We start from the raw sequence: 24,410 nt of genomic DNA, 5'->3' as shown, positions 1-24,410 counted from the left end.
ACTGAAGTTGTGAACTGGAATGGTAAGAAGCTAAATTAAACGTAGCAATTTAAAGAAAACCCGTCATGTACTGTGTTAGGCTTTTGTAGTTTAGATAATAGACAAGCCAAAAACTGTCCTTCATGGTGAGAGCCTATTCACTGGCTCCTAATATACCTGGTATTCCCAGTGGTGTTAGAGTATAGCAGGGAGAGAGATGTGAATGCTGGTGACCCACAGGAGGTTTTATTGTTTGTCGGTAACCACGCTTTGTCCAAAGTCAGAGTCATGTATAGCTCGTGATCCTCACCTTTGTTTGGTCCTAGCTGACTACAGCACCAGTGAGATGCTGGTCAACATGGGGAACCTGCCTCTGGACGAGTTCTACCCAGCCGTGTCCATGGTGGCCCTGATGCGCATCTTCCGAGACCAGTCCCTCTCTCACCATCACACCATGGTCGTCCAGGCCATCACCTTCATCTTCAAGTCCCTGGGGCTCAAGTGTGTGCAGTTCCTGCCCCAGGTCATGCCCACATTCCTGAATGTCATTCGGGTTTGTGACGGGGCCATCCGGGAAGTAAGTGGGTAAACCCCCAACCCTTGCTCCTCCCTGCTCCGTGCCATGCCTGCGTGGGAAGTCCATCTGTGCCTCAGCTTCCTAATAATGTACTCTGCCTGCCGTTATGCCTAATGCCTTTCCTCCCCCAGAACTTCTAACACCTAAGTGTACAGGTATAATCAGTTCAGCTCAACTTCCTGTTTTATACCTCAAAATGGCTAAAAGATGAGTGGCTGGAGGGGAAGCCGGGGGACAGCATTGTTATTCTCCGTAATCTACTGTTCAGTCCAATAATCTGATGGAATATCCCACAGTGGATTTCTGGTTGTTTCGGCATGATTAGATTTAAGTCAAACGCTTAGTGGGAATACTACAGAGGTGCAGTAACAATGCTTCATAATGTCAGTTTGTCCAATTGTTGGTCCTAAGTTTGAGCACATGGTGAGGTTGGTATGTATCAGATCTCTCCATTGTAAAGTTACCTTTTTTCCTTAGCCATTAAGTAATGTGTGGGGTGATACTTTGAGACAGTGTGACTGTCCGATTCCCCAGCTACCTTTTACCCAATGATTTTAGCCACCATTGATGATCCTTGTTGGAATCAATTATCACGTTGGTTGCAAAGTCATAACTTTTTTTTTTTTTTAATTTATTTTTGGCTGTGTTGGATCTTCATTGCTGCGTGTTGCCTTTTTCTAGTTGCGACGAGCGGGGGCTACTCTTTGTTACGGTGTGCGGGCTTCTCATTGCAGTGGTTTCTCTTGTTGCGGAGCACAGGCTCTAGGCGCGTGGGCTTCAGTAGTTGTGGCACACAGGCTTCAGTAGTTATGGCTCACGGGCTGTAGAGCACAGGCTCAGTAGTTGTGGTGCACAGGCTTAGTTGCTCTGCGGCATGTGTGATCTTCCCCGATCAGGGATCGAACCCGTGTCCCCTGCATTGGCAGGTGGATTCTCAACCCTTGTGCCACCAGGGAAGCCCCTCCTTCTACTTTTAATAGCTGGCATTTTTCTGTAAAGAAGAATTTCCCCCTTTCCCTCCCTCTTTCTCTCTCTTGCTCTCTCTCTCTCTCTTTTTTTTTTTTTTCTCTGAACCATAGAGCACGCACAGTGGTTCTGTGATTACTATACCTGTACCACTACCAACAGTGATCCTACTGAATACAGTTCAAGGTGGCTTTGCAGTTCCTACTATTCTTAGAAAGTATTCCACAAGGTGTGTGGTCAGAGTACCACGTTTTAAAGATCCTGGAATTAATTATTTTTTCTTCTGTGATTACATATTCAATTTGATGTACATTCAGAGGAAATAGTATTTTTTTTAGAAAGTGTATTTTCTAATTTTCTGCCTGGAATATACAAGTGCATTTTATTTTTATGTAATCAACCTCATTGAATTCTTACTAATTCTAATAATTTACCTGTAAATTTTCCCAGGTTTTCACTCTAGCTAATCATATAGTCTGCCGAACATAAAAAACAGTTTTGGCTTTTTTGTTTTGGTCGGTAAAGCAGTTGTTACTTTTCCTTACTGCTTTCCTAGGACCTTCACTGCAGTGTTGATTAGACTCTGTAATAGTGGAAACCTTTAATCTTGTTCCTGATTTTAATGGGACTAGTGTTAAGACTTCATCACTAAGTATAATGTTTGCTGTAGGTTTTTTTTTTTAATCTTTATTGGAATATAGTTGCTTTACAATATTGTATTAGTTTCTACTGTACAGCAAAGTGAATCAGCTATATGTATACATATATCCCCTCTTTTTTGGATTTCCTTCCCATCTAGGTCACCAGAGAGCACTGAGTAGAGTTCCCTGTGCTATACAGTAGGTTCTCATTAGTTATCTGTTGTTTTTTGTTTGTTTGTTTTTTTTTGCGGTACGCGGGCCTCTCACTGTTGTGGCCTCTCCCATTGCGGAGCACAGGCTCCGGACGCGCAGGTTCAGTGGCCATGGCTCACTGGCCCAGCCGCTCCGTGGCATGTGGGATCTTCCCGGACCTGGGCACGAACCTGTGTCCCCTGTATCGGCAGGCGGACTCTCAACCACTGCGCCACCAGGGAAGCCCCAAAATATATGTATTTTTGTATACGTATAAATAGTATATGACCAGTATTAGTATTAACAGTATGATTACTGAAGGCAGTTCAAGGTCTTTTGCAATTTGTTATTGTTTTTAGGATGTGTCTTGTTGGGGATATACACCAAAATACTGTGTTCAAAGTCACTTGAAATAATTCTTTGAGTGATTGTGCAACCAACTTGGTTTATAGTTAAACTCATTTGTTCCTATTTATTTTCAATTTTTAGAAATTTCTTGTGAGTTTTTGTAATTTAACTTTCATTCTAGTTATGTAAGACGTTAGCATAATTCAAGAGTCAAAACTATAAGATATATTCAGCAAAGACTAGCTTCCATCCCTATTCTTATACCTTGTTTCTTCCTTCCTCTGTCATTTACTATTGCTGCTATAACAAATCACCACCAATTTAGTAACTTGAAACAACACAAATCGATTATCTTACAGCTCTTTAGGTCATAAGTCTGGCATAGATCATACTGAACTACAGACAGGGTGCCATTAAGACTGTGTTCCTGGGGCTTCCCTGGTGGCGCAGTGCTTGAGAATCCGCCTGCCGATGTAGGAGACGCGGGTTCGTGCCCCGTTTCGGGAGGATCCCACATGCCGCGGAGCGGCTGGGCCCGTGAGCCATGGCCGCTGAGCCTGCGCGTCCGGAGCCTGTGCTCCGCAAATGGGAGAGGCCACAACAGTGAGAGGCCCGCATAACGCAAGAAAAAAAAAAAAAAAAAAAAAAAAAAAAAAAAAAAAAAGACTGTGTTCCTTTCTGGAGGCTCTAGGGGGAACCCCTTTCCTTGCTTTTTCTAGCTTCTAGAGGCTGCCTGCCTTCTTTGGCCTCCTTCCTCCATCTTCAAAGTCAGCAACATTGTATCTCTGACTCTCCTTTTTCCCTCAAATCTTTCTCTCTGAACATAACCAGGAAAGGTTCTCTGCCTTTAAGGACTCCTGTGATTAGATTGGGCCCACCCAGATAATCTCCCCATCTCAGCGTCCTGCTCCCTCATCATATCTTCAGAAGTCCCCTTTGTCATGTAAAGTAATTTATTCACAGGTTCTAGGGATTAGGACATGGAGTTTTCAGTTACCGAAATCCCGCCTACCACACTTCCCCCTAAGCTAACCACTTTTTTCCGTTTTTAAGTTTATCTTTTCAGTGTTTATTTTTGAAAATATAAGGAAATGTATGCCCCCCACCTTCCTTCCTCAGAAGAATAACATAGTATAAACTTTCTGGATCTTACTTTTTTCCACTTTCACAGCAGCATATCCTGGAGTTCATGCCATAGCAGTATAGTGAGAATGTCTTCATTCCTTTAGAGGCAATTGGTACTTCATTGTGTGAACATGCCACAGCTATTTGACCAGTCCCTGTTGATGACTGTGTTTTTCCAGTCTTTGATATTTAAAATAATCCTGCAATGAAAAGCTTTGTGTATACATCATTTTCACCTCTATTTCTTCTTGTACTTAAATGGCTTCACCTTTTACATTTAGATCTTTGAGCTCTTTGGAATATGTCCCAGTGTACAGTATGAGGAATGCATCCAATTTTATCTTTTTCACCCATAAAATTTGACTTGCATACCTTATTTAACAAAGTCTAAAATTAGTCATTGTCTCCATCCTTTCCCTGAACAATATACAAAACTTAGAATGACTGATCAAAGTATTATATCTCCCTTCCCTCTTATGTTATTATCTAGTATCACTTTTTTTTAACTCCAAATTAAACGTTACTGTTATTTTACGCAGACAGTGTTTATATTTATCCCTTTTGCCACTTCATTACTGTCTCCCATCTCAGAGCTTCCTCCTAGGACCATTTTCCTTCTCTCTAAGGCAAATTCTTCTCTAAGGCATCCATCAAAGTAAATGCTCTGTTTTTGTTTATCTGAAAAAAATCTTTATTTCACCCTCTTATAAAATCTTTATTTAGCTGAGAATACAATTCTGGGTTCTCCTTCAGCTGTAGATATTATCCCACTGTTTTCTGACTTCTTTTGTCGCTGTTGAGAAATTATGATTCCTTTTCATGTAATCTCCCTTTTCTCTATGGCTGTTTCAGATCTTCTCATTTTTTTTGTTGTCCTGAAGTTTCACTATTGTAAATCTAGATATGCATTTCTCTTTCTTATCCTGATGGGGATTTGTGGGCTCTCTGAATATGAGGATTCCACCCTTCTATTTTTTCCTTCCAGAATTAGATTCAACATTTAGAGCTTCTCACTCTGTCCTTAATGTCTCTTAGTTTCTTATCCGTGTTGTTCATCTTTGTCTCTCAGAGATGTATTCTGGATATGTCTTCACATCCGTTTTCTATTCACTGATTTTTCAGCTATGTCTTTTTGACCTGTCATTGAGTTTTTAGTTCCTACTACATTTTTTTTTTTTTTTGGCGGTATGCGGGCCTCTCGCTGTTGTGGCCTCTCCCGTTGTGGAGCACAGGCTCCGGACGTGCAGGCTCAGTGGCCATGGCTCACGGGCCTAGCTGCTCCGCGGCATGTGGGATCTTCCCAGACCCGGGCACGAACCCGTGTCCCCTGCATCGGCAGGCAGACTCTCAACCACTGCGCCACCAGGGAAGCCCTCTTATTCCTTTAAGCATTTTAAAGAGGTTTACTTTATTTTTTCTATCCAGTAATTCCAATATACATAAGGTTTTTGATGAGTCTAATTCTGTTGTTTATTGTTTCTGCTGAGTCATACTTGCAGCAAGTCTGTAAGTCTGTCCTTATGTGTTTTACAATTTTGGATCATGCATCATATTTTCAGCTGGACTTCCCCTGGAGCAGTTATTACTGGAATATCTGCTCTGAAGTTACATCTCTCCAGAGAGGGCCTGCATTTGCTTCTACCAGGTGGTCTAGGAGAACTTTTAGTTAGTTTCTTGGCTGAGAGTTTCTCAGGCCACACAGGTAGTTAAAATAACCCCCTAAACTCATATGAGAGTGGCCTGAAATTACAAACTCTTAGGAAAGCTTTTTTTTCCTACCTAGACCTCACATCAAGACTCACAGATTACTTTGTCTTCTTTGCCAGTGGACAGATTTGAGGGTAGGAGGTTTCACCATTTTTCTTGATATGTAGCTTTTTGAAGGTCTGGCTTTATGTGAAAGGTTTCAGTTCTGACAATCTAATAACAACGTTTATCTTTTATGCATTACTTTTAGGCTTTTCATAGCAAGGGGATTTAGGAGGGGATCCAACCCACCATATTTTCAGGAACAAAGCTACGTGTTCTTTTAAAATACTAACATTCAGGAGGGAAAAGAGAAAAAAGCTTGTGAAAGAATCTAAGGGAGAAGAAATGAGGTGGCTACTCGGGCCCCCTCCCTGGGGATGAGGCACCTGCCTGGGTATATCTGCTGAGCCTTATGAATCAGCCACCGGAGAGGCTGCCCCATGGACACCTCATATGAAGTGACAGCAAGGATCAGGAGGCTTTTGTCCTTTGGTCTCAAGGTTTCCCCTGACCAGCCATCCTCGCTTGCCCTGGTGTTCCTCCAGTTTAGGTTTTCTGCCTTCTTTCAGGATCCGCATAACAAAAGTTTAACTAAAAAACCATTGTATTTTAGAGTCTCCTGTCCCTTGATCTCTGTAATATACTTTCATAGGGACCGTTTCACAAAAACCGTCAGCAGTGATTCTATGAGGAGGTGCCCAGGATATAGGTAGGGATGGCTCTACCAAGTTGAACCTGTGTGCCATGTGAGACCAGCTTCTAACCCCCTTAGAATCCACTGGTGTCCCTGACCTTAGAAATTAGTCCAGCTCTCTTTGAGCCCAGTCCTGTGTGTCCTGTCAGTCTCACCTCTTCAGGTAATGAGTTCTATAAGTCCATGACTCACTATTTGAAACATACTTTTTATTTTTCCCCAACCTACCCAGGTTTTAAAATGTGAATAAGGGTGAAAATACATATGTACGAAATTATTCTTGTTAATGGAGGGCAGCAGAGGCATAGAGAGCTATAAAAATTGGGAGGGGGGTGAGGGGGAAAGGGAGGTTACAATATGATTTGCGACTTGATATTGACATGTAGCACTATCTGAGGATCAGAACAAAATAAAAACTACACCCTGAAGACATCTTTAACCTGGAAAGTAGTTGGGATTTCTCTTACCTAAGCCGTCTTTATTCCCAACATTATTTCGTGAATGGCATCTCTTAACAGTTGCAAGATACCAACCTAAATAGAATCTCCTGATCCCAGCCCTCCCTCAATTTGCTTGCTGTTTTGGTTCACAGTTTCTTTCTTTCTTTTTTTTTAAAATGAATTTATTTTATTTATTATTTATTTTTGGCTGCACTGGGTCTTCGTTTCTGTACACGGGCTCTCTCTAGTTGCGGCGAGCGGGGGCTACTCTTCGTTGCGGTGTGCGTGCTTCTCGTTGTGGTGGCTTCTCTTGTTGTGGAGCATGGGCTCTAGGCGCACGGGCTTTAGTAGTTGTGGCACACGGGCTCAGTAGTTGTGTCTCATGGGCTCTAGAGCGCAGGCTCAGTAGTTGTGGTGCACGGGCTTAGTTGCTCCGCAGCGTGTGGGATCTTCCTGGACCAGGGCTCGAACCTGTGTCCCCTGCATTGGCAGGCGGATGCTTAACCACTGCGCCACCAGGGAGGTCCCCACAGTTTCTTAGAGACACAATTAACTAATTAATTAAGACCTAATTAATTGAGTTAATTACTATAAGTGAACCACAATACCCATAATAGTTAGCTGTATTTATTTTAGAAAGTAAGTGGTAGTGAATTAAGACTGAAAAAACAAAAGATACATCTACAGTTAATTAAAAATTTCATGTCCATTTTTAAGTTTTCAGTGACTCCAGAAATCCTTCAATGATAGATGATGTTCATTGGGCATTTAACAGTATTTGTGTCCCTGTTCTAGTGCTTTCCAGGTATTAGCCCAGTTAACTCTTACCACAAGCCTATGAGACAAGAACTGTTATCTCCCATTTTCCCACAGAAGAGGCTGAGTGCAGAGAGATTAAATGAAGGTCACAAAGCTAGTAGGTAACAGAAACAGTTCAGAACAGCTAGTCTGGCCCCGAAGCCCCTGCTGAGCAGAAACTGCCTCACCTGGTGAGTAAAGCCACTGACATATTTTTCAGCGCTCACCACCGTTACCACCAATGGTTACCACCGATGGTTTTAAATCTCATTCTTTGAAGCTTATTCTCAGAAGAAGGGGTGGTGCAGAAACCGATTCCGTAGTTGTCTTTATTCATTAGTGTGCACTTGGGGTAAGCCTGGGAGTTCTACATCCTTCGTGGTGCCAAATTGCTGACCTCTTCTCTGTTTCAGTTTCTGTTCCAGCAGCTGGGAATGTTGGTGTCCTTTGTGAAGAGCCACATCAGGCCTTACATGGATGAAATAGTCACACTCATGAGAGTGAGTAGAAATTAATGCTTTGGCCTGTTCCTCAGGGTTTGGGTCCAGGAGCATTCAGCAGCAGGTTTGGATGATGTGGACATTTTTTTCATGGGTCATCATAGAGACGTTATAACCTGAGGATAAAAAGTGGAACAAGGTATCCCACTGGATTATGAAAAGGGGTGGAGAGGCTCTCACTACAGGCTCCCAGGTACAAGAGTTCAAGGTGTGAAGTCTGAGGAGAAATCCTGAAGGAATTGTTCTGCCAGAAATAAACTGGAGTTCTTTGCCTCACACACAGCAAAGCAATTTCACTTTAACATCACAATAGTGCTTTACTATTCTCACAAAAACCCTCTTCCTTGCTGCCTGTAAAACCATGGCCTTAAGAGAGGATTGGGGATTGGGTTTTCCTGGGGCCATTAATTGCGATGGACTGCTGTCAGGCTCTGAGGAAGAAGGTGATGCTTTTCCCTGCTACCTTCAAAAGCATAAATACCGCCTTCTGACTGTAATAGTGTTGTGGTTTTTTTAAATACATAAATTTATTTATTTATTTATGGCTGCATTGGGTCTTTGTTGCTGCTGCGCAAGCTCTCTCTAGTTGCAGCAAGCTGGGGCTACTCTTCATTGTGATGTGCGGACTTCTCATTGCGGTGGCTTCTCTTGTTGCGGAGCACAGGCTGTAGGTGCGACAGCTTCAGTAGTTGTGGCACGCGGGCTCAGTAGTTGTGGCATGCAGGCTGTAGAGCGCAGGCTCAGTAGTTGTGGCACACTGGCTTAGTTGCTCCATGGCATGTGGGATCTTCCCGGACCAGGGCTCGAACCCGTGTCCCCTGCATTGGCAGGCAGATTCTTAACCACTGCACCACCAGGGAAGTCTCTGCAACAGTGTTTGAGAAGAGGCTCTCATCCCAATTTTTTTTTTTAAACATATTTATTGGAGTATAATTGCTTTACAATGGTGTGTTAGTTTCTGCTTTATAACAAAGTGAATCAGTTATACATATACACATGTTCCCATATCTCTTCCCTCTTGCGTCTCCCTTCCTCCCACCCTCCCTATCCCACCCCTCTAGGTGGTCACAAAGCACCGAGCTGATCTCCCTGTGCTATGCAGCTGCTTTCCACTAGCTGTCTGTTTTACATTTGGTAGTGTATATATGTCCATGCCACTCTCTCACTTTGTCACAGCCTACCCTTCCCCCTCCCCACATCCTCAAGTCCATTCTCTAGTAGGTCTGTGTCTCCATTCCCGTCTTACCCCTAGGTTCTTCATGACCTTTTTTTTTTTCTTAGATTCTATATATATGTGTTAGCATATGGTATTTGTTTTTCTCTTTCTGACTTACTTCACTCTGTATAACAGACTCTAGGTCCATCCACCTCACTACAAATAACTCAATTACGTTTCTTTTTATGGCTGAGTAATATTCCATTGTATATATGTGCCACATCTTCTTTATCCATTCATCTGTTGATGGACACTTAGGTTGTTTCCATCTCCTGGCTATTGTAAATAGAGCTGCAATGAACATTTTGGTACATGACTCTCTTTGAATTATGGTTTTCTCTGGGTATATGCCCAGTAGTGGGATTGCTGGGTCATATGGTAGTTCTCTTTGTAGTTTTCTAAGGAACCCCCATACCGTTCTTCATAGTGGCTGAGTCAATTTACATTCCCACCAGCAGTGCAAGAGTGTTCCCTTTTCTCCACACCCTCTCCAGCATTTATTGTTTCTAGATTTTTTGATGATGGTCATTCTGACCGGTGTGAGATGATATCTCATTGTAGTTTTGATTTGCATTTCTCTAATGATTAATGATGTTGAGCATCCTTTCATGTGTTTGTTGGCAATCTGTATATCTTCTTTGGAGAAATGTCTATTTAGGTCTAGGTGCAAAGGACTCCCCATTGATGGCAGTATCGTTTTTCTGTATTGGGAGTGGGAGGTTGCTTCCTACTGTTCTCTATCATTTCAGTGTCTCTGCTTAGGGAGATTGCTTTGCAGAGACGGCTGTGTCCTCAAAGGACTGGAAGACATTTATTCCAGTGATTCTTGTTCTTCTACACCAGACCTTTGTAGTTAGCTTGGGAGAAGCAGCAGGACTAAAATGAAAGTGGCTGCCTTCAGAAACGGACCTTCCCCGAAAATGAATCTCAGGACTGAGAAACTCCTATGTGCATAAATAAGTAGAAGCTGCTCTGTTCGCTGCCTCCTGCCACAGGGGCCTCTGTAAGGAAAAGTTAGGCAGGAAGCTGAAGAGCCTGCGGGTGCTGCTAAGGGAGTTGCGGGTGGGGCGGGGAGGGGGGAAGCAGTGCAGGTGGGGGCTGAAGCTGAAGTAATCTGTGACTTACTCCCCAGAATGACTTACGACAAAACATATAGGGGTGTGAGGCTGGGAGCCTTACACCTGCAAAATACAGCTTTCATTTCCTCCAAGACAGAGAAGGTGCCAGCAGAGCTCTTCTTTGGCTCTTGCTCCTGGGCATTTCAGTGAGCTCCTCCCAGGAGGGCTCGGGGCTTTGTGAACAGTGATCCAGCCGGCATCCCTGGGGAGGCTGCCTGGTTTCTTTGACATAGAGAAAACCCTTTGTGAGGAGCCCGGATGACCCTGCAGTGGAAATGTAGGCGGGCTTCCTCTAAAGAAGGCAGAGTGTGGTCCCAGTGAATGAACATCACACAAACCACGGAGGCCATAAAATTTGTGGTGTTTCTTTGTCGAAGCTTTTTATCTAGAGAAAATAGCTTTTTCAAAGAGAATACCTCTCTCCAAGCAGAGAGAAAGAAAGTTTTACCAGCATCTTTTAGTATAGATTTTTTTTGAAATGTTTTTACTTTGTAAACTACTATGAGTTAAGAACAACTTTTTCTAAATAAAAATACCTTAGGCTTCTTTTTAAAGCCTTCCATCTGAGGAGTTATCTTTTTTTTTTTTTCACTGACTTCTACTCTGAATTAAATGGGGGCCCAAGAGTATTAATAAGCATATGTTGCCATCATTAAGTCTCCTACTCTGGAGGTTTTAAAGAAGGCAGTTAGGCCACTGTCTTTCTGAATTGATTTGAAATGACAGCTTTTCCTGGAGTGAGAGACTTGGACCAATTTGCGTTGCAGTACCGAGACAGGATCTGGAGCCAGTTGGCCAAGTTTTTATTTTAGTAATTTATGTGGGATATAATTAGATGAATGTAGAAAAATGCTCCTCTTGTGGCACTCTCCAGGCCTGAAAATGGTTTGGGACAGATGTCAGATGCTGTCGAGCAAAGTCTAAATCCAAAAGGGCAGGAAATCTTGTTAACACTGAAGTCACCCTCTGGCAGAGCCCAGGTGCTACCCAAAGTGGGACCACCCCTAGACGGCTGGAGAGCTCCTAGAGTGATGCAGGCCTGGTCGTTCGTTCATTCTGCCAGATGGGTTTGGGTGGCTGGAATATGTCGGGCGCTCTGCTAGATTCAGGGAGACAGAGATGGATCAGAGGGTTTCTTGCCCTTAACCAGCCTACAGTCGAGTAGAGGGAAGGCGGCAAAGAAAATTAAGTATTACAGGTGCTAGAAGAGAGCAGAGCAGAGGGACCCACAGTGGATAATGGAAGGAGATAGGAACGCTTTCTTAGGCGAAGTGAGGCTTGAGCCAGGTCTGGAAAGACAGATGGGCTTAGCTGAGCAAGAGGTGGGATTCTAAGCCGAGAGCAGCATGACCAAAGCACGGAGGAGCCATGTAGCTTGGTGCTTTTGGGGAAATGCAGTTTAGTTGCTCACTGTGACTGACGTAGGATACAGGGAGGCCTTGGGAGAGGAGGATAAGGAAGGAGTCCCATGACACAGACCATGCTCGCTGCATTTGTGCTTCGTTTTGGCTGTCTCAGTTCCTTGGTTCATATTTCAGCAGAAGGGCCCCCAACTTTGCTCCTCTGTCTCTTCCCTCTTTATAGGAATTCTGGGTCATGAACACCTCCATCCAGAGCACGATCATTCTTCTCATTGAGCAGATTGTGGTAGCTCTTGGGGGTGAATTTAAGCTCTACCTGCCCCAGCTGATCCCACACATGCTACGAGTCTTCATGCATGACAATAGCCCAGGCCGCATCGTCTCCATCAAGGTGAGTAACCCGGGACATCCTCTGGAGAGATTTCCAGAGTCCATCAGAGTCCCTGGGTGATCATCTAAGAGACCCTGTTCTGAGTGACAGGGGGATGTTCGGTCCGTAAGACTGACTCTAAAGAATGCTGTAGTACCTGATGCGTGCAGTGTACAGTTTACAGAATGTTTCTCATCCTCTCTCTCTTTTTTTTTTTTTGCATTACGCGGGCCTGTCACTGTTGTGGCCTCTCCCACTGTGGAGCACAGGCTCCGGACACGCAGGCTCAGCAGCCAAGCCTCACGGGCCCAGCCGCTCCGCGGCATGTGGGATCTTCCCGGACCGGGGCACGAACCCATGTCCCCTGCATCAGCAGGCGGACTCTCAACCACTGCACCACCAGGGAAGCCCTCTCATCCTCTCTTGATTATCCTTATGTTTTGTTTCTTTTAATGGATTATTCTTGGTAAATATTTTATTTAGCATACCAGTTTTCTCTGTTATCCAGCAACTGATTCCTTACCAGTTGAAATAAGTTCAGAGAAAGCAAAGTAACATATAAGTGAAATAAAATGATGGGGAAAAGTGCTACCAAGAGAATGTAATTCAGAGCCATTTAATAAAGGCTTTTCAGAGTCCCCAAAGAATTCTGAATTATCCATACCACTGCCGCCCTTCAGGTACTTAGATACTTGATACCTGACTGTATTTGTTCATCACCGTGCCTTTACTCCTTTTTGCAGTTGCTTGCTGCAATCCAGCTGTTTGGCGCCAACCTGGATGACTATCTGCATTTGTTATTGCCCCCTATCGTGAAGTTGTTTGATGCCCCTGAAGTTCCATTGCCATCTCGAAAGTGAGCATACCCTTTAGGACTAACAGTTATCAAGCTTTTAATGTTTTGTTGAAAATGCCCTTTTCTTAAGTCCCCAGGCCATCACTCTATTTTTTTGTTATTTCAACTCTCATTAGTTTAGTCCAGATATGTACCAGGTTTATGGAAATCTTCACTGTCCCCATCCCACAGCAATGTGTGTTAGATCTCTGTACCCAAAATAATGTCAGAAGCCATTCCTTCCCGTTGGGTGCTGATTGTTAAGGTAGCCCTCAGCCACTTCTCTTATTCTTGGGCTGTGTGTTAGCAATTACTGTATGTCAGCGATTGTTGTAGGGCAGCGTTAGAGACAGTGGACCGCCTGACGGAGTCCCTGGATTTCACTGACTATGCCTCTCGGATCATTCACCCGATTGTGCGAACGCTGGACCAGAGCCCAGAACTCCGTCCCACAGCCATGGACACGTTGTCCTCGCTCGTGTTTCAGCTGGGGAAGAAGGTGAGGCAGGAGTCCTCGACACGCGCGCTCTTCTGCCTTTGCAGGCTCCTCCGCTTGTTAATCTGTAGGCCTCAATCACTGACAAAGAGCTAGGAATTGTGCCTTTTTTTCCTTCTTTATTCAGCAAGTATTTATTGAGCCACCTATGTGGGCTGAGTGCTGTTCTGGGGATAACGCCGTAAACAGAATGATGTCCTTGTTCTCACAGAGCTTACATTCCAATGAAGCAAAGTTACGAGACATAATTTATCTCATAAGCGGGATGGGAGGGAGTAGGGAGAGATGCTGTTTCTTTAGAGGCAGACCTCTCTGATAAGGTAACATTTCAGCAGAGACCTAAATAAAGGAAAGGCCCAACGCCAGGGAGCTGGCTGCAGGCAGAAGGATTAGCAAAGGCAAAGGTTCGAGATGGCAGTGTGCTTGAAGGGTGGGGGCAGAAGGAGAGCAGTGACTTCAGGGGAGCCGGGGGAAAGTACTTGGAAAAGGGCATAGAGAGAACCTTGTAGAGGCTGTGCTGGCAGTAGGTATGGAAGCTAGGTATTGTGGCCAGTGGTCCTCAGAATGTGACCCCCGGACAAGCAGCATTAGCATCTACTTAGCTGGGTGCTCCTTAGAACTGCAGATTTTCACGCCTCACCCCAGACCTACCAAGCCAGCAATTCTGACTGTGGAGCCCAGCAATCTCTGGTTTCATATGCCTTCCAGGTGGTTCTGATGCCCACTGAAATTTGCACATCGCTGTTGTAGGACATTATAGCTGGCTTTCACTCTGAGCAAGACTAGAATTCTTTGGAGATTTTGAGCCCAGGAGTACTGTGATCTGCCCTAGCATTGTTAAATGATTATTCTCAGTGCTGTGTGTAAGAATAGACTGGGCCAAGAGGGGAAGCAGAGAGACCATTAAAATCAGAGGCTGTTGCAGTGACGCAGATGGAAGGTGAGGGGGATGAGGCAGCACAAGGGGTAAAAAGTACCACAGAGCTATAGTCCCAAACCCAGAAGTAGCAGCTGTGGTGTGGTTGGGGTGATATGCTTTTTTCTCTTTCCCACTCTCCAAAGTAATGGTTTCTGATCTGCTTCCTCTCTTGTTATAGTACCAAATTTTCATTCCAATGGTAAATAAAGTTCTGGTGCGACACCGAATCAACCATCAGCGCTATGATGTCCTCATCTGCAGGATTGTCAAGGTGAGCTGCGCTTTGTTTCTGTTTGCAAGTCCCGCATTGTCCTTCTCAACTGGTATTCTTGCAATCTTAGCAGTGGGGGTATATCTAGCTTTTTAGCTCTGAACTAGAGATTGGCAAACTTTTTCTGTCAAGATAGTAAATTTTTTCAGCTTTGTAGGCTATGTGGTCCCTGATGAAACTACTCAGCTCTGCCACTGCAGCCTGTAAGCAGCCATATGCATATGTAAACGAATGAGCCTGATTGCGTTCCAGTAAAACTTTATTTATGGACACCAGAATATGATTCTCTAATAATTTTCACATGTTGCAGAATATCAATCTTCTTTCAATTTTTTTTCAATCATTAAAAAATGCAAAAACCATCCTTGGCTCTCAGGTCCTACAAAAACAGGCAGCAGCTCCTTGCTGGCCCAGCTCTTCGTCATGTTTATGACTCACGGTTGTCTCACATTTGCCAGTTGCATGCTCATACTACTAAGTCGGTGCTTGTCAGTGGCCAGGAGTGACCAACACAGACTGGTCTCAGTGCGGAATACAGCCCACCTATGATTCATTCTGTCCATATGTGGAATCTTAACCTAAATCCTGGCTCTTCCAGAAGGTGTGACCCTCCCAAGTTTTCTAAACTGGGAGCGGCTTGTGGAGTTGCAGAGTGGTTCTCTAAATCTCTGGTTGCAGGGATACACCCTTGCTGATGAAGAAGAGGACCCTTTGATTTACCAGCATCGAATGCTGCGGAGTGGCCAAGGGGATGCCTTGGCTAGCGGACCAGTGGAAACGGGACCCATGAAGAAACTGCACGTCAGCACCATCAACCTCCAAAAGGCAGGTCCATCGTTTCCTGGTGGGGGGCTTGGAAAGGAGAGCCCCTGCTCTTCTCTCTTGTTCAAAACTTTCAGCGCTTGCTGTCTTCTGTTTAAAACAACCAAAAACCAAGCATCTTTCTGAAAATCTAGATACCACGAACTTAGGTCATTTTATTTTTCTCCAAGTATCTGAATTATACAATTTTTTAATAGAAGGAAAATAAAGAACAAGGTGTCCTTTTGTGTTCCCTTGGAGCTTTGACAGTGGAATGCATTGTTGCAAATAGCATTCTCATTTTTTACATGACCAGAACACAACCAGTGAGCCTCCTAGTTAGCCCTGAGCCTGACGCAGGCTCTTTAAAGCAGTGCTTCTCAAACTTCTCAGACTCATTGGGCTTACCACATGCTGGGGAGCTTGTTGTTAAAATGCTCGTTCTGATTCAGGTCCAAGCTCAGGCCTTGATAGTCTCCATTTCTGACAAGCTCCCAGGTAATGCCGATGCCAGTGGTCCACGGACCACACTTTGAGTAGCAAGGTTTTAGATCTCTGCAGATCAGTACTGGATTCTCTATGCTGACCAAAGCCTGGGATATAACCAGCTTCTCATCATGTATGCCACCAGCTATGCACTTAAAAACAGGCAGTTTCAAATCATCTCTAATGGATGGCTCTAAACAGAGTAATCATACACTTCACTGACTTGTAAATAAATATACCAGGTTGCTTATTTTCCACATTTTGCATTAGTCTTTAGTACTTCTAGTGACTGTAAGCAGCTCCCAGTTTGAATTTCAATGTGGTAGTTTTCTTTATTAGCAGCTGATGCAACACAGCTGCATTTCATGTGTAGCAGCAGGTAGAGGTAAAGAACTGGGCAGGGCTGGGTCCTAGTTGACTTGGTGTCTTCTTTTGGCCAAGCCCATAACGATTTGCACACAGACCTGTGTGCGTGTGCTCACGCACAGCTTTGAAACACTGGCCTGTACTCCTGACATCAGTCTTTACCCACACAGACAGCTGCAAAGTGACCACTACTGAGAAACGTTTGATGATTTAAGATGAAAGTGGTGAAATACCCCTGGGTCATGAGCGATGCTGCTGTACCTCTGTGTGTTTTGTAACTGCTAGTCCAAGACTTCAGGAGGAGAAAGGTCATCAACACCTGGCATTCCCAAGCAGTTGTTGAGGCCAGCATGCTGACACCTCACATTTGAGGAGGGGCCAGACAAGGAGGCCAGATGCGCGTTTCCACTCAGATGTTTTCAGCCTGCCTAGGTTCAGAATGTCCTTCCAACCAGGCAGCTGTCCACTCAGCTTTAGGGCTTTGTTCTCTCTATTTTAGGAAATTCCCCAGTGGTCTAGTTTGCTTCCAGAAAGTTTTGCTTTCTACCCAGGACTTGGAAAAATAAGCATAACCTTTGTCAAACAGAAAAAAGAATCTCCGTCTGTCTCACCTGAGAGAACAGATCAAGTTAAAAAACCCTAAGCGGGCTTCCCTGGTAGCGCAGTGGTTGAGAGTCTGCCTGCCAATGCAGGGGACACGGGTTCGTGCCCCGGTCCGGGAAGATCCCACATGCCGCGGAGCGGCTGGGCCCGTGAGCCATGGCCGCTGAGCCTGGCGCGTCCGGAGCCTGTGCTCCGCGACGGGAGAGGCCACAGCAGTGAGAGGCCCGCGTACCGCAAAGAAAAAAAAAAAAAACCCTAAGCAAAACTCTCCACAGGCGACTCTCAGACCCATTTCATTGAAAAGTGAACTGTGCTTCTACATCATATGATGGTAATTAGGGGTTTGGTATATCTGTCAGCTTTAACCAGCTTTCAGAACAACAATTTGCCACCTCAGTCACCTTTCTGTTGGCTATGCTAATAGAGGATTTACATAGTACAGAAAACATACAAACCATTTATGTGTACCTCTAGGATGCCTTCCAAGATGCTCCACGGCTTTCCTGTCTCATGATAATCTATTCGGGCTTACCTTCTAAATGAGTAAGCTGGCGTTCCATCAGCGTGCACCGGTGTAACCAGATGAGGCAGTCAGCAGTGGGTGGATGAGGAGAGGAAACTGGCTAGAGTTTCAACAGTTACTGTAGAACCCAGAGGATTGAGAGTTGATTATGTTTTAAATTACAGAGCAGTGGGGAAAGGCCCAGGTGAGGGACTTATCCTGTTTGATAGATTGTGCAGTTGTTCCTTAAGCTGAAAGTTTTTGAAGAGCCTTTTGCTACCATTTATCAAATGGTACCGATGTTAATGATAGCAGTAACCACCACCACCATTTGTTGAGCGCTTCCCATGTGTCAGGCACTGTTGTGAGCACTTTACATGTATTGACTCATTTAATCTTCACAGTAACCCTATAAGTTTGATGCTGTCATTAGTATCCCTCTTTTATGGATGTGGACATTGAGGCACTGAAAGGTTAAGTAATTTGCTCAATGTCAACCAGTAGGTGGTGGAGCCAGGATCTGACCCAGGTATGACTCCAGAGACCAGTCTCTTAGCCACTGTGTTGCAGTGCCTTCGCCTTACCCAAGCTCAACCTCATATCATTAGAGGGCAAAAGATATTAGTAATGCTTCCTTGTATGTGTCTGACTTCTAAATGCCTTGTAATACAGTGCTGGTATCCAGAGACTCGCTGTATAGGAAGGAAACCAGAAATCTGTGGGTCGAAAAGGACTTGATGTTCCCATTTCGTTCAACAGAACAAGGTCTAAAAGTCTTTGGTATCTTCTTCTAGTTCAGGGGTTCTCATTGTATGGTGAGTGAGAATCCTTCACATAAATTTTTAATTTGTCTCTCGTGGTATCTCTACTTCAGTTTTTGACAAAAGATATTAGTCTATGTAGTGTTACTCCTTGGTAACTCATCAAAAGCTATAGCAAATCCCCATTTATCCCAGGAGCTGATGGATTGAGTCACTGATGGCCAGGTGGTATAGCACATGGGTGTCTCTCACTCCCTGGACTTCTTCACTCGAGAACTCCTGCTTTAACGTATCTGATCTCCCTATTTAGGGAGGATTGACGTGTCTGTTCTGCCAGAAAAATCTTTTAAGAATATATTTTAAAAGTTAGGGATTTAGTAGTTAGGGCTAAGCCAATTCAACGAGATGTCATTTTGATGATACGAGCCACCATGTTTTGCTCATCTGTTCCAGCTAGGCCCTTTAGCTGCATTATCCCTAAATGAGGAAGATTAAGACTCAGACAGCAGTGTACAAGTAATTTGCCCAGAGTCCCTACAGCAGGTGAGTGGCAGGGCCAGGGTTCCAACCAGGTGTTTCTAACTTCAGAGTAGCAGGCACTCAGCGTAAAGCACTAACTTGTGTTAATATGTGTTACACATATTAACTTAGTTAATCTTTTTTTTTTAAAAATCTTGGCCATGCTATGTGGCATGCAGGAATCTTAGTTCCCTGACCAGGGATTGAACCCACACCCCATGCAGTGGAAGCATGGAGTCTTAACCACTGGTCTCTAAGTTAGGTCTCTAACTTAATTAATCCTTAGAACACCCTCTGGGCGCTTCCCTGGTGGTGCAGTGGTTAAGAATCCGCCTGCCAATGCAGAGGACGCAGGTTCGAGCCCTGGTCCAGGAAGATCCCACATGCCGCGGAGCAACTAAGCCCATGTGCCACCACTACTGAGCCTGCGCTCTAGAGCCCGCGAGCCACAACTGCTGAAGCCCACACGCCTAGAGCCCGTGCTCCGCAACAAGAGAAGCTGCCACAATGGGAAGCCCGGGCACCACAGCGAAGAGTAGCCCCCGCTCACCGCAACTAGAGAAAGCCTGCATGCAGCAACAAAGACCCAACTCAGCCATAAATTAATTAATTTAAAAAAGAACACCCTCTGATGTGGGGACTATTATCCACACTTTACAGATGAAAAAACTGAGGCACAGGGAAGTTAAGTAACTTGCCCAAGATCAGACACCCAATACGTTACATACCTGGGATTTGAACTCCAGCCACTGAGCTCCACAGAGTGTGGCTGCTGACCACTCCCCTTTACTGCCCAGCTCAAGGGCCTGAATCTTTCCATCCACCTCCCTAAGCTGCCCCTGCTAGTACCTCTTGGTGCCTGGAGAGCTCAGAGTTTTGAGGAAAGTTGGAGGGGATAAACTACAAAGTAAAAATTCAGGGCTTCCCTGGTGGCGCAGTGGTTGAGAGTCCGCCTGCTCATGCAGGGGACACGGGTTTGCGCCCCGATCTGGGAGGATCCCATGTGCCGCGGAGCGGCTGGGCCTGTGAGCCATGGCCACTGAGCCTGCGCGTCCGGAGCCTGTGCTCCGCAACGGGAGAGGCCACAACAGTGAGAGGCCCGCGTACCGCAAAAAGAAAGAAAAAAGAAAAACTTCAATCTGTTCAACTCCTTTTGTCTCATTCCACCATACTGCAGTGTACTCTGGGCTCAGTGCTCACCTGATGGTCACACTATTGAGGATGGTGTCAACCTGAGCATTTCCCCTCTCCCTGTGTGACTCTGCTGTAAGATGAGCCAGTGTCCCACTGCAGGGTGTCCCGGGCCCCTCACACACTGCTGGAGGCCATTCGGCTTTGTTGGATGCATTCTGAGGGTGATGGTCCCCATCCACTTTGGGGCTGTAGAGCTCTCTGCTTTGCAGATAAGAGTCCAGTGCAAATGAGGTGTAAAACAGACTTTCTTTATATTATGAGAGTTTGCTGCTTTTGTTTTATGGCTTTAAATATTACTCTTTTGTATTTGTGCTCGGGGAATTTTATCATGAGAGGTATAATTTTATAAATCAAAGAAGTGGAGTAATCATTAGATAGTCAAGGGCTCTTTACAATTGGCCCTTACAGTTGATGGTTTTCCTTTGTCGCCTGTGGCATGATAGGCCTGGGGAGCTGCCAGAAGGGTCTCCAAAGATGACTGGTTGGAATGGCTGAGGCGGCTGAGCCTGGAGCTGCTGAAGGACTCCTCCTCGCCCTCCCTGCGCTCCTGCTGGGCCCTGGCACAGGCCTACAACCCGATGGCCAGGTATGGTGTGTCAGGGCTCCCTTCCTCCCAGCTTCAGATTGGGATCAAGAGGGTCAGCACGTAGAAAATGTTGTATAAGAATTAGTTTTTATTAGCAGTAATAGTAAAAGGGTTTTTTAATTTTGTTAACCTCTGGGGGAAAAGATAAAAAAGCAAATTAAAGAAGCTCTTATTATAGGAAAAGCATCCATTTTAACCTTGCTAGTATACCTTTCCTTAGTAGATTTAGGTCCAAAACTTTAATTACAAAGTCATTTAGAAAACAATTATGTAATAGCTTAATATAACCTGTTTTCCAGTAATAGTGATGCTCCAGTTATTTATTGCTGCATTACAAATACCCCAAGACTTAGTGGTCTAAAACAACAGCAGTCTAAAAAAATTACTTATTTTACTTACAAATCTGCAATTTGGGCAGGACTTGTGGGAACAGCTTGTCTCTGCCCCACACAGTGTCAGGGGTATTTGTCCAGGGGCTAGAAGATCTACTTCCAAGATGGCTCATCCATATGTCTCGTAAGTTGGGGCTGACTGTTGGCTGGAAGTTCAGCCCTGGCCAGGGGCCCTTGTTCCTCTCCACGTGGATTGCCCTATGGATTGCTCAGGCTTCCTCACAGGAAACTGGCTGGGTTCAAGAGTGAGTGTCCCCAAGGGAACGAGGCAGAAGTGCTTGGTGCTTGTATGACCTAGTCTTGGAGGTCACATAGTGTTACTTCTGTCCCACTGCGTCGTTGAAGGCAGTCACAAAGGCCTACTCGGGCTCAAGGGGAGAAGACGTGGATGCCACCTTTTTATAGGGGAGTGGAAGGCTCCTAGAAGGGCGCGTGGAACAGGAGCTAGTGCTGCAGCCATCTTCAGAAAATAGAACTTACCATAAAAAATACTATAAACCTTTAACAGTGATCTTAAAAAGTCATTGAAAATTTGGTTTATAAAAAGTTTTAATGCCTGTAAAAGATTCATAGTATGATGTAAGTGAATAAAATGGAATACAAAATGGTATAAATGTGATTTCAACTATTAAAAATATATGTACATAGGAAAAAGATTAGAAAGTAATATAATAATGATTATCTCTAAGTAGGAGGATTTGAGGAGCAATTCTTTTCTTTTTTATTCTTTTCCTTATTTTCTAAATTTTTCTACAATGGACAGTTCTTATTTATAATGAGGCATTAAATGGTGATTTAATTAACAATCCTTTTCATTAGCAAGAAGCAACAAATGAGGTATTCCATTTCACTTTCATCAGCACAGTTGGTTTGCTATTTGGAGTGTATTTAGCAAGAATAGCGATGGTCCCTGAGGCTGTTGCTTGGATGCCATGATTTAGTTCATCTGATTTCTTTCAAATATTTTATAACGCTTAAAAATCATTCCTAGGACTTCTCTGTTTCCATAGTGTGCAGATTTCACACGCTCGGCTACTGTAGCGTACCTCTCATCTGCTCCAAGTCCCTTTTGGGCACACTGTCATCCAAAAGAGGCTTGTGATAAAGATACACATATGTGTCTACCCCCTTAGTGCCAAGTATGTTCATTTGGGAGCCAGCGTGGCCTTGGACCTAGATCAGAAGCTTTACTTCTTAATTTACACAGCGTTTCTTTTGATCTTCATGTTATCCTTTGAATTTCAAATTTTGTTTTCTTCCATCAGATCCCAAAATTATACATACATCGATCTGACTTAACCTTTTAAAGTATGTAATGAAAAGTAGATGTATAAGCATCAGATGCTTTACCCCATACATTATCTAGGCATATTCTGTGGTTTCCAACTCCCCTCTCCACACAGTCAACAAAAAGAGAGGGTAGGATTAAAATTCAGATGTCAGGGGTAGCAAATATATTCACCCAAGTGGTGCTGTAGTGATTTAAAATAGTTATAGTGATCCTAGAAATGATACCTCTGCTTCCAGGTCTTCCCAAGGCCCTGGCTTTTAGAGGTTTGGCTAAGAGAATCTTTTAAGACTTATGGATTTGGATTCTATTTTCTAATACTGCTAGTTTCTTAAGTTCTGTTGTCATTTTGTTTACGACCATCCTACTAAAGGTTCTGCTTATATTTTGAAAAGCAATAGCAGATGCTGCCTTTGCCACTTCTGATCTTAGGACTTTGGACATTGCCTGAGAAGAAACATCCCAAGAATCATTTGAAGATTATTGTTTTCTGAATCTGTTATGTCAACTGCTATGTTAGAAGTCCCTTTCTGTTCATCCCCTCCAATGAAGAGAAGTGATGCAACCACTGTGGAGACAAGTTACTTTTCTCCACTCTTCTTTCTCCCCACACACCCCGCCCCCACCCCCAGTGCCCTGTACCTGCACTGTAAAATACAACAGTCACTAGCCACGTGTGCTTATTTTAACTTAATTAAAATTAACTAAAACTTAAAATTCAGTTCCTTAGTCACATTTATCAAAGTTCAAGTGTTCATTGACCGATGGCTACCATATTGGACAGGGAAGATATAGACCATTTCCAGCAAGTTCTTTTGGACAGCCCTGGCCTGTATAACCATAATCAGTGATGCTGGGAGTAGATTGGTAGGTGTGACTTTGTGGCACCAGGCAGAGGCAGGAGAGGCATTTCCAACATCTGTCTTCACTCCTATCTGCCTTCAGGGATCTCTTTAACGCTGCGTTTGTGTCCTGCTGGTCTGAGCTGAATGAAGACCAGCAGGATGAGCTCATCAGAAGCATCGAGTTGGCCCTCACCTCCCAGGACATCGCTGAAGTCACACAAACCCTCTTAAACTTGGCTGAATTCATGGAACACAGTGACAAGGTGAGACTTTGCCCAATTGTCCAGATGGAGCCTGACAGGGAACCAGCTGGTGAGAGGGGAGAAGCACCGCACAGCCCATTCTTGCTTGTGCCCCGTCTGCCATTTTCCTATGCTGTGGGGTTCTGCTCTTCTCCAGGGCCCCCTGCCATTGAGAGATGACAATGGCATTGTTCTGCTGGGTGAGAGGGCTGCCAAGTGCCGAGCATATGCCAAAGCGCTACACTACAAAGAACTGGAGTTCCAGAAAGGTCCCACCCCTGCCATCCTAGAGTCTCTCATCAGGTAGGCCATAAACCCTTTTTAATTGCTGCCTTCATCTAAAATGACCTCTCTTCTTCCACTGCCTGGTGACAGTTCACTGGAGGCACTTGGAGACCTCTGCTCTATGAAATCTGCCATCAGGCCTGGCCAGCACGTTTAAATGAAATGTGGTTGCAGATGGCTCTCCCCAGTATTCTAGCCAGAATTGTCATTTCTGTTGACCCTTAGCACCTGGGCTTCTGTTGTTTTCCAACCTGTGCTTACTTGTCCCAATGAAATTAGCCTAGAAGCAGTTCTGTGGACAGAGCAGCCTAGGAAGGATAGATTTTGCGTCTGGGTTAGATCGCGCTCTCTGGCTTGGGACTAGGAGCTGGATTCTGTGCCTCAGAGACCACCCAAGGGCAGGGTGGGTTTTTATTGGCTAAATATGATGGTGCCTGAGTCTTCCTCCTCGGAGTTCTATAAATGTAAAAGACAGAGTCTGAAATCCAGTGGTCTTTTCCCCTCATTTGCTTATGTTCTCTCATAAGATGGTTTTGAGTCTTCTGGGTATGGAAAAAAATAGGTTGTTTAATAAATTTTTTGCTGTTATGAAATTACAAGCAGCCTTAAATGTTAGCTCCACAGCTCCTAGAGAACTGTTCACTTCCCCTCATGATCATCAGAGAATATTAACTTCAGGATCTAATTATCTTCATGTAAATGCTAACATGGTTGATTATTTCACTACAGATAGTTTAGGAAAAATCACCCAGCTAATAAGTACCTCCACTGTGGCTGAAACAGCCTGCTGTGTGTGGTGCTTCCTTCATTGGAAAGGATAATCAGATAACCAAGTTCTCTCCTAGCTCTGCTTTTGAGTAGATGGCTAAGAAGTGTTCCTTTCAACACTTTAAAAAGTGACCAGAGGGCTTCCCTGGTGGCGCAGTGGTTGAGAGTCCGCCTGCT

At 44.4% G+C, this 24,410-nt stretch overlaps 1 protein-coding gene across 1 annotated transcript in view; it reads left to right on the top strand.

Annotated features, from left to right (window-relative positions):
* The window catches only part of MTOR (mechanistic target of rapamycin kinase), a 118,092-nt gene that overhangs the window by 24,764 nt on the left and 68,918 nt on the right, over positions 1 to 24,410 (top strand). The window contains exons 19-28 of the mRNA XM_007463185.1: positions 306 to 556; positions 7,923 to 8,009; positions 11,928 to 12,095; positions 12,818 to 12,930; positions 13,246 to 13,408; positions 14,503 to 14,595; positions 15,274 to 15,420; positions 20,271 to 20,413; positions 23,039 to 23,201; positions 23,338 to 23,483. Coding sequence (XP_007463247.1) covers positions 306 to 556; positions 7,923 to 8,009; positions 11,928 to 12,095; positions 12,818 to 12,930; positions 13,246 to 13,408; positions 14,503 to 14,595; positions 15,274 to 15,420; positions 20,271 to 20,413; positions 23,039 to 23,201; positions 23,338 to 23,483 — 1,474 coding nt within the window. The remainder of the gene's footprint in view (positions 1 to 305; positions 557 to 7,922; positions 8,010 to 11,927; positions 12,096 to 12,817; positions 12,931 to 13,245; positions 13,409 to 14,502; positions 14,596 to 15,273; positions 15,421 to 20,270; positions 20,414 to 23,038; positions 23,202 to 23,337; positions 23,484 to 24,410) is intronic.

The sequence above is a fragment of the Lipotes vexillifer genome, unplaced genomic scaffold (genome assembly GCF_000442215.2).
Source record: "Lipotes vexillifer unplaced genomic scaffold, Lipotes_vexillifer_v1.1 scaffold109, whole genome shotgun sequence".
NCBI lineage: Eukaryota > Metazoa > Chordata > Mammalia > Artiodactyla > Lipotidae > Lipotes > Lipotes vexillifer.
This window is presented reverse-complemented; position numbering and strand designations above follow the sequence as displayed.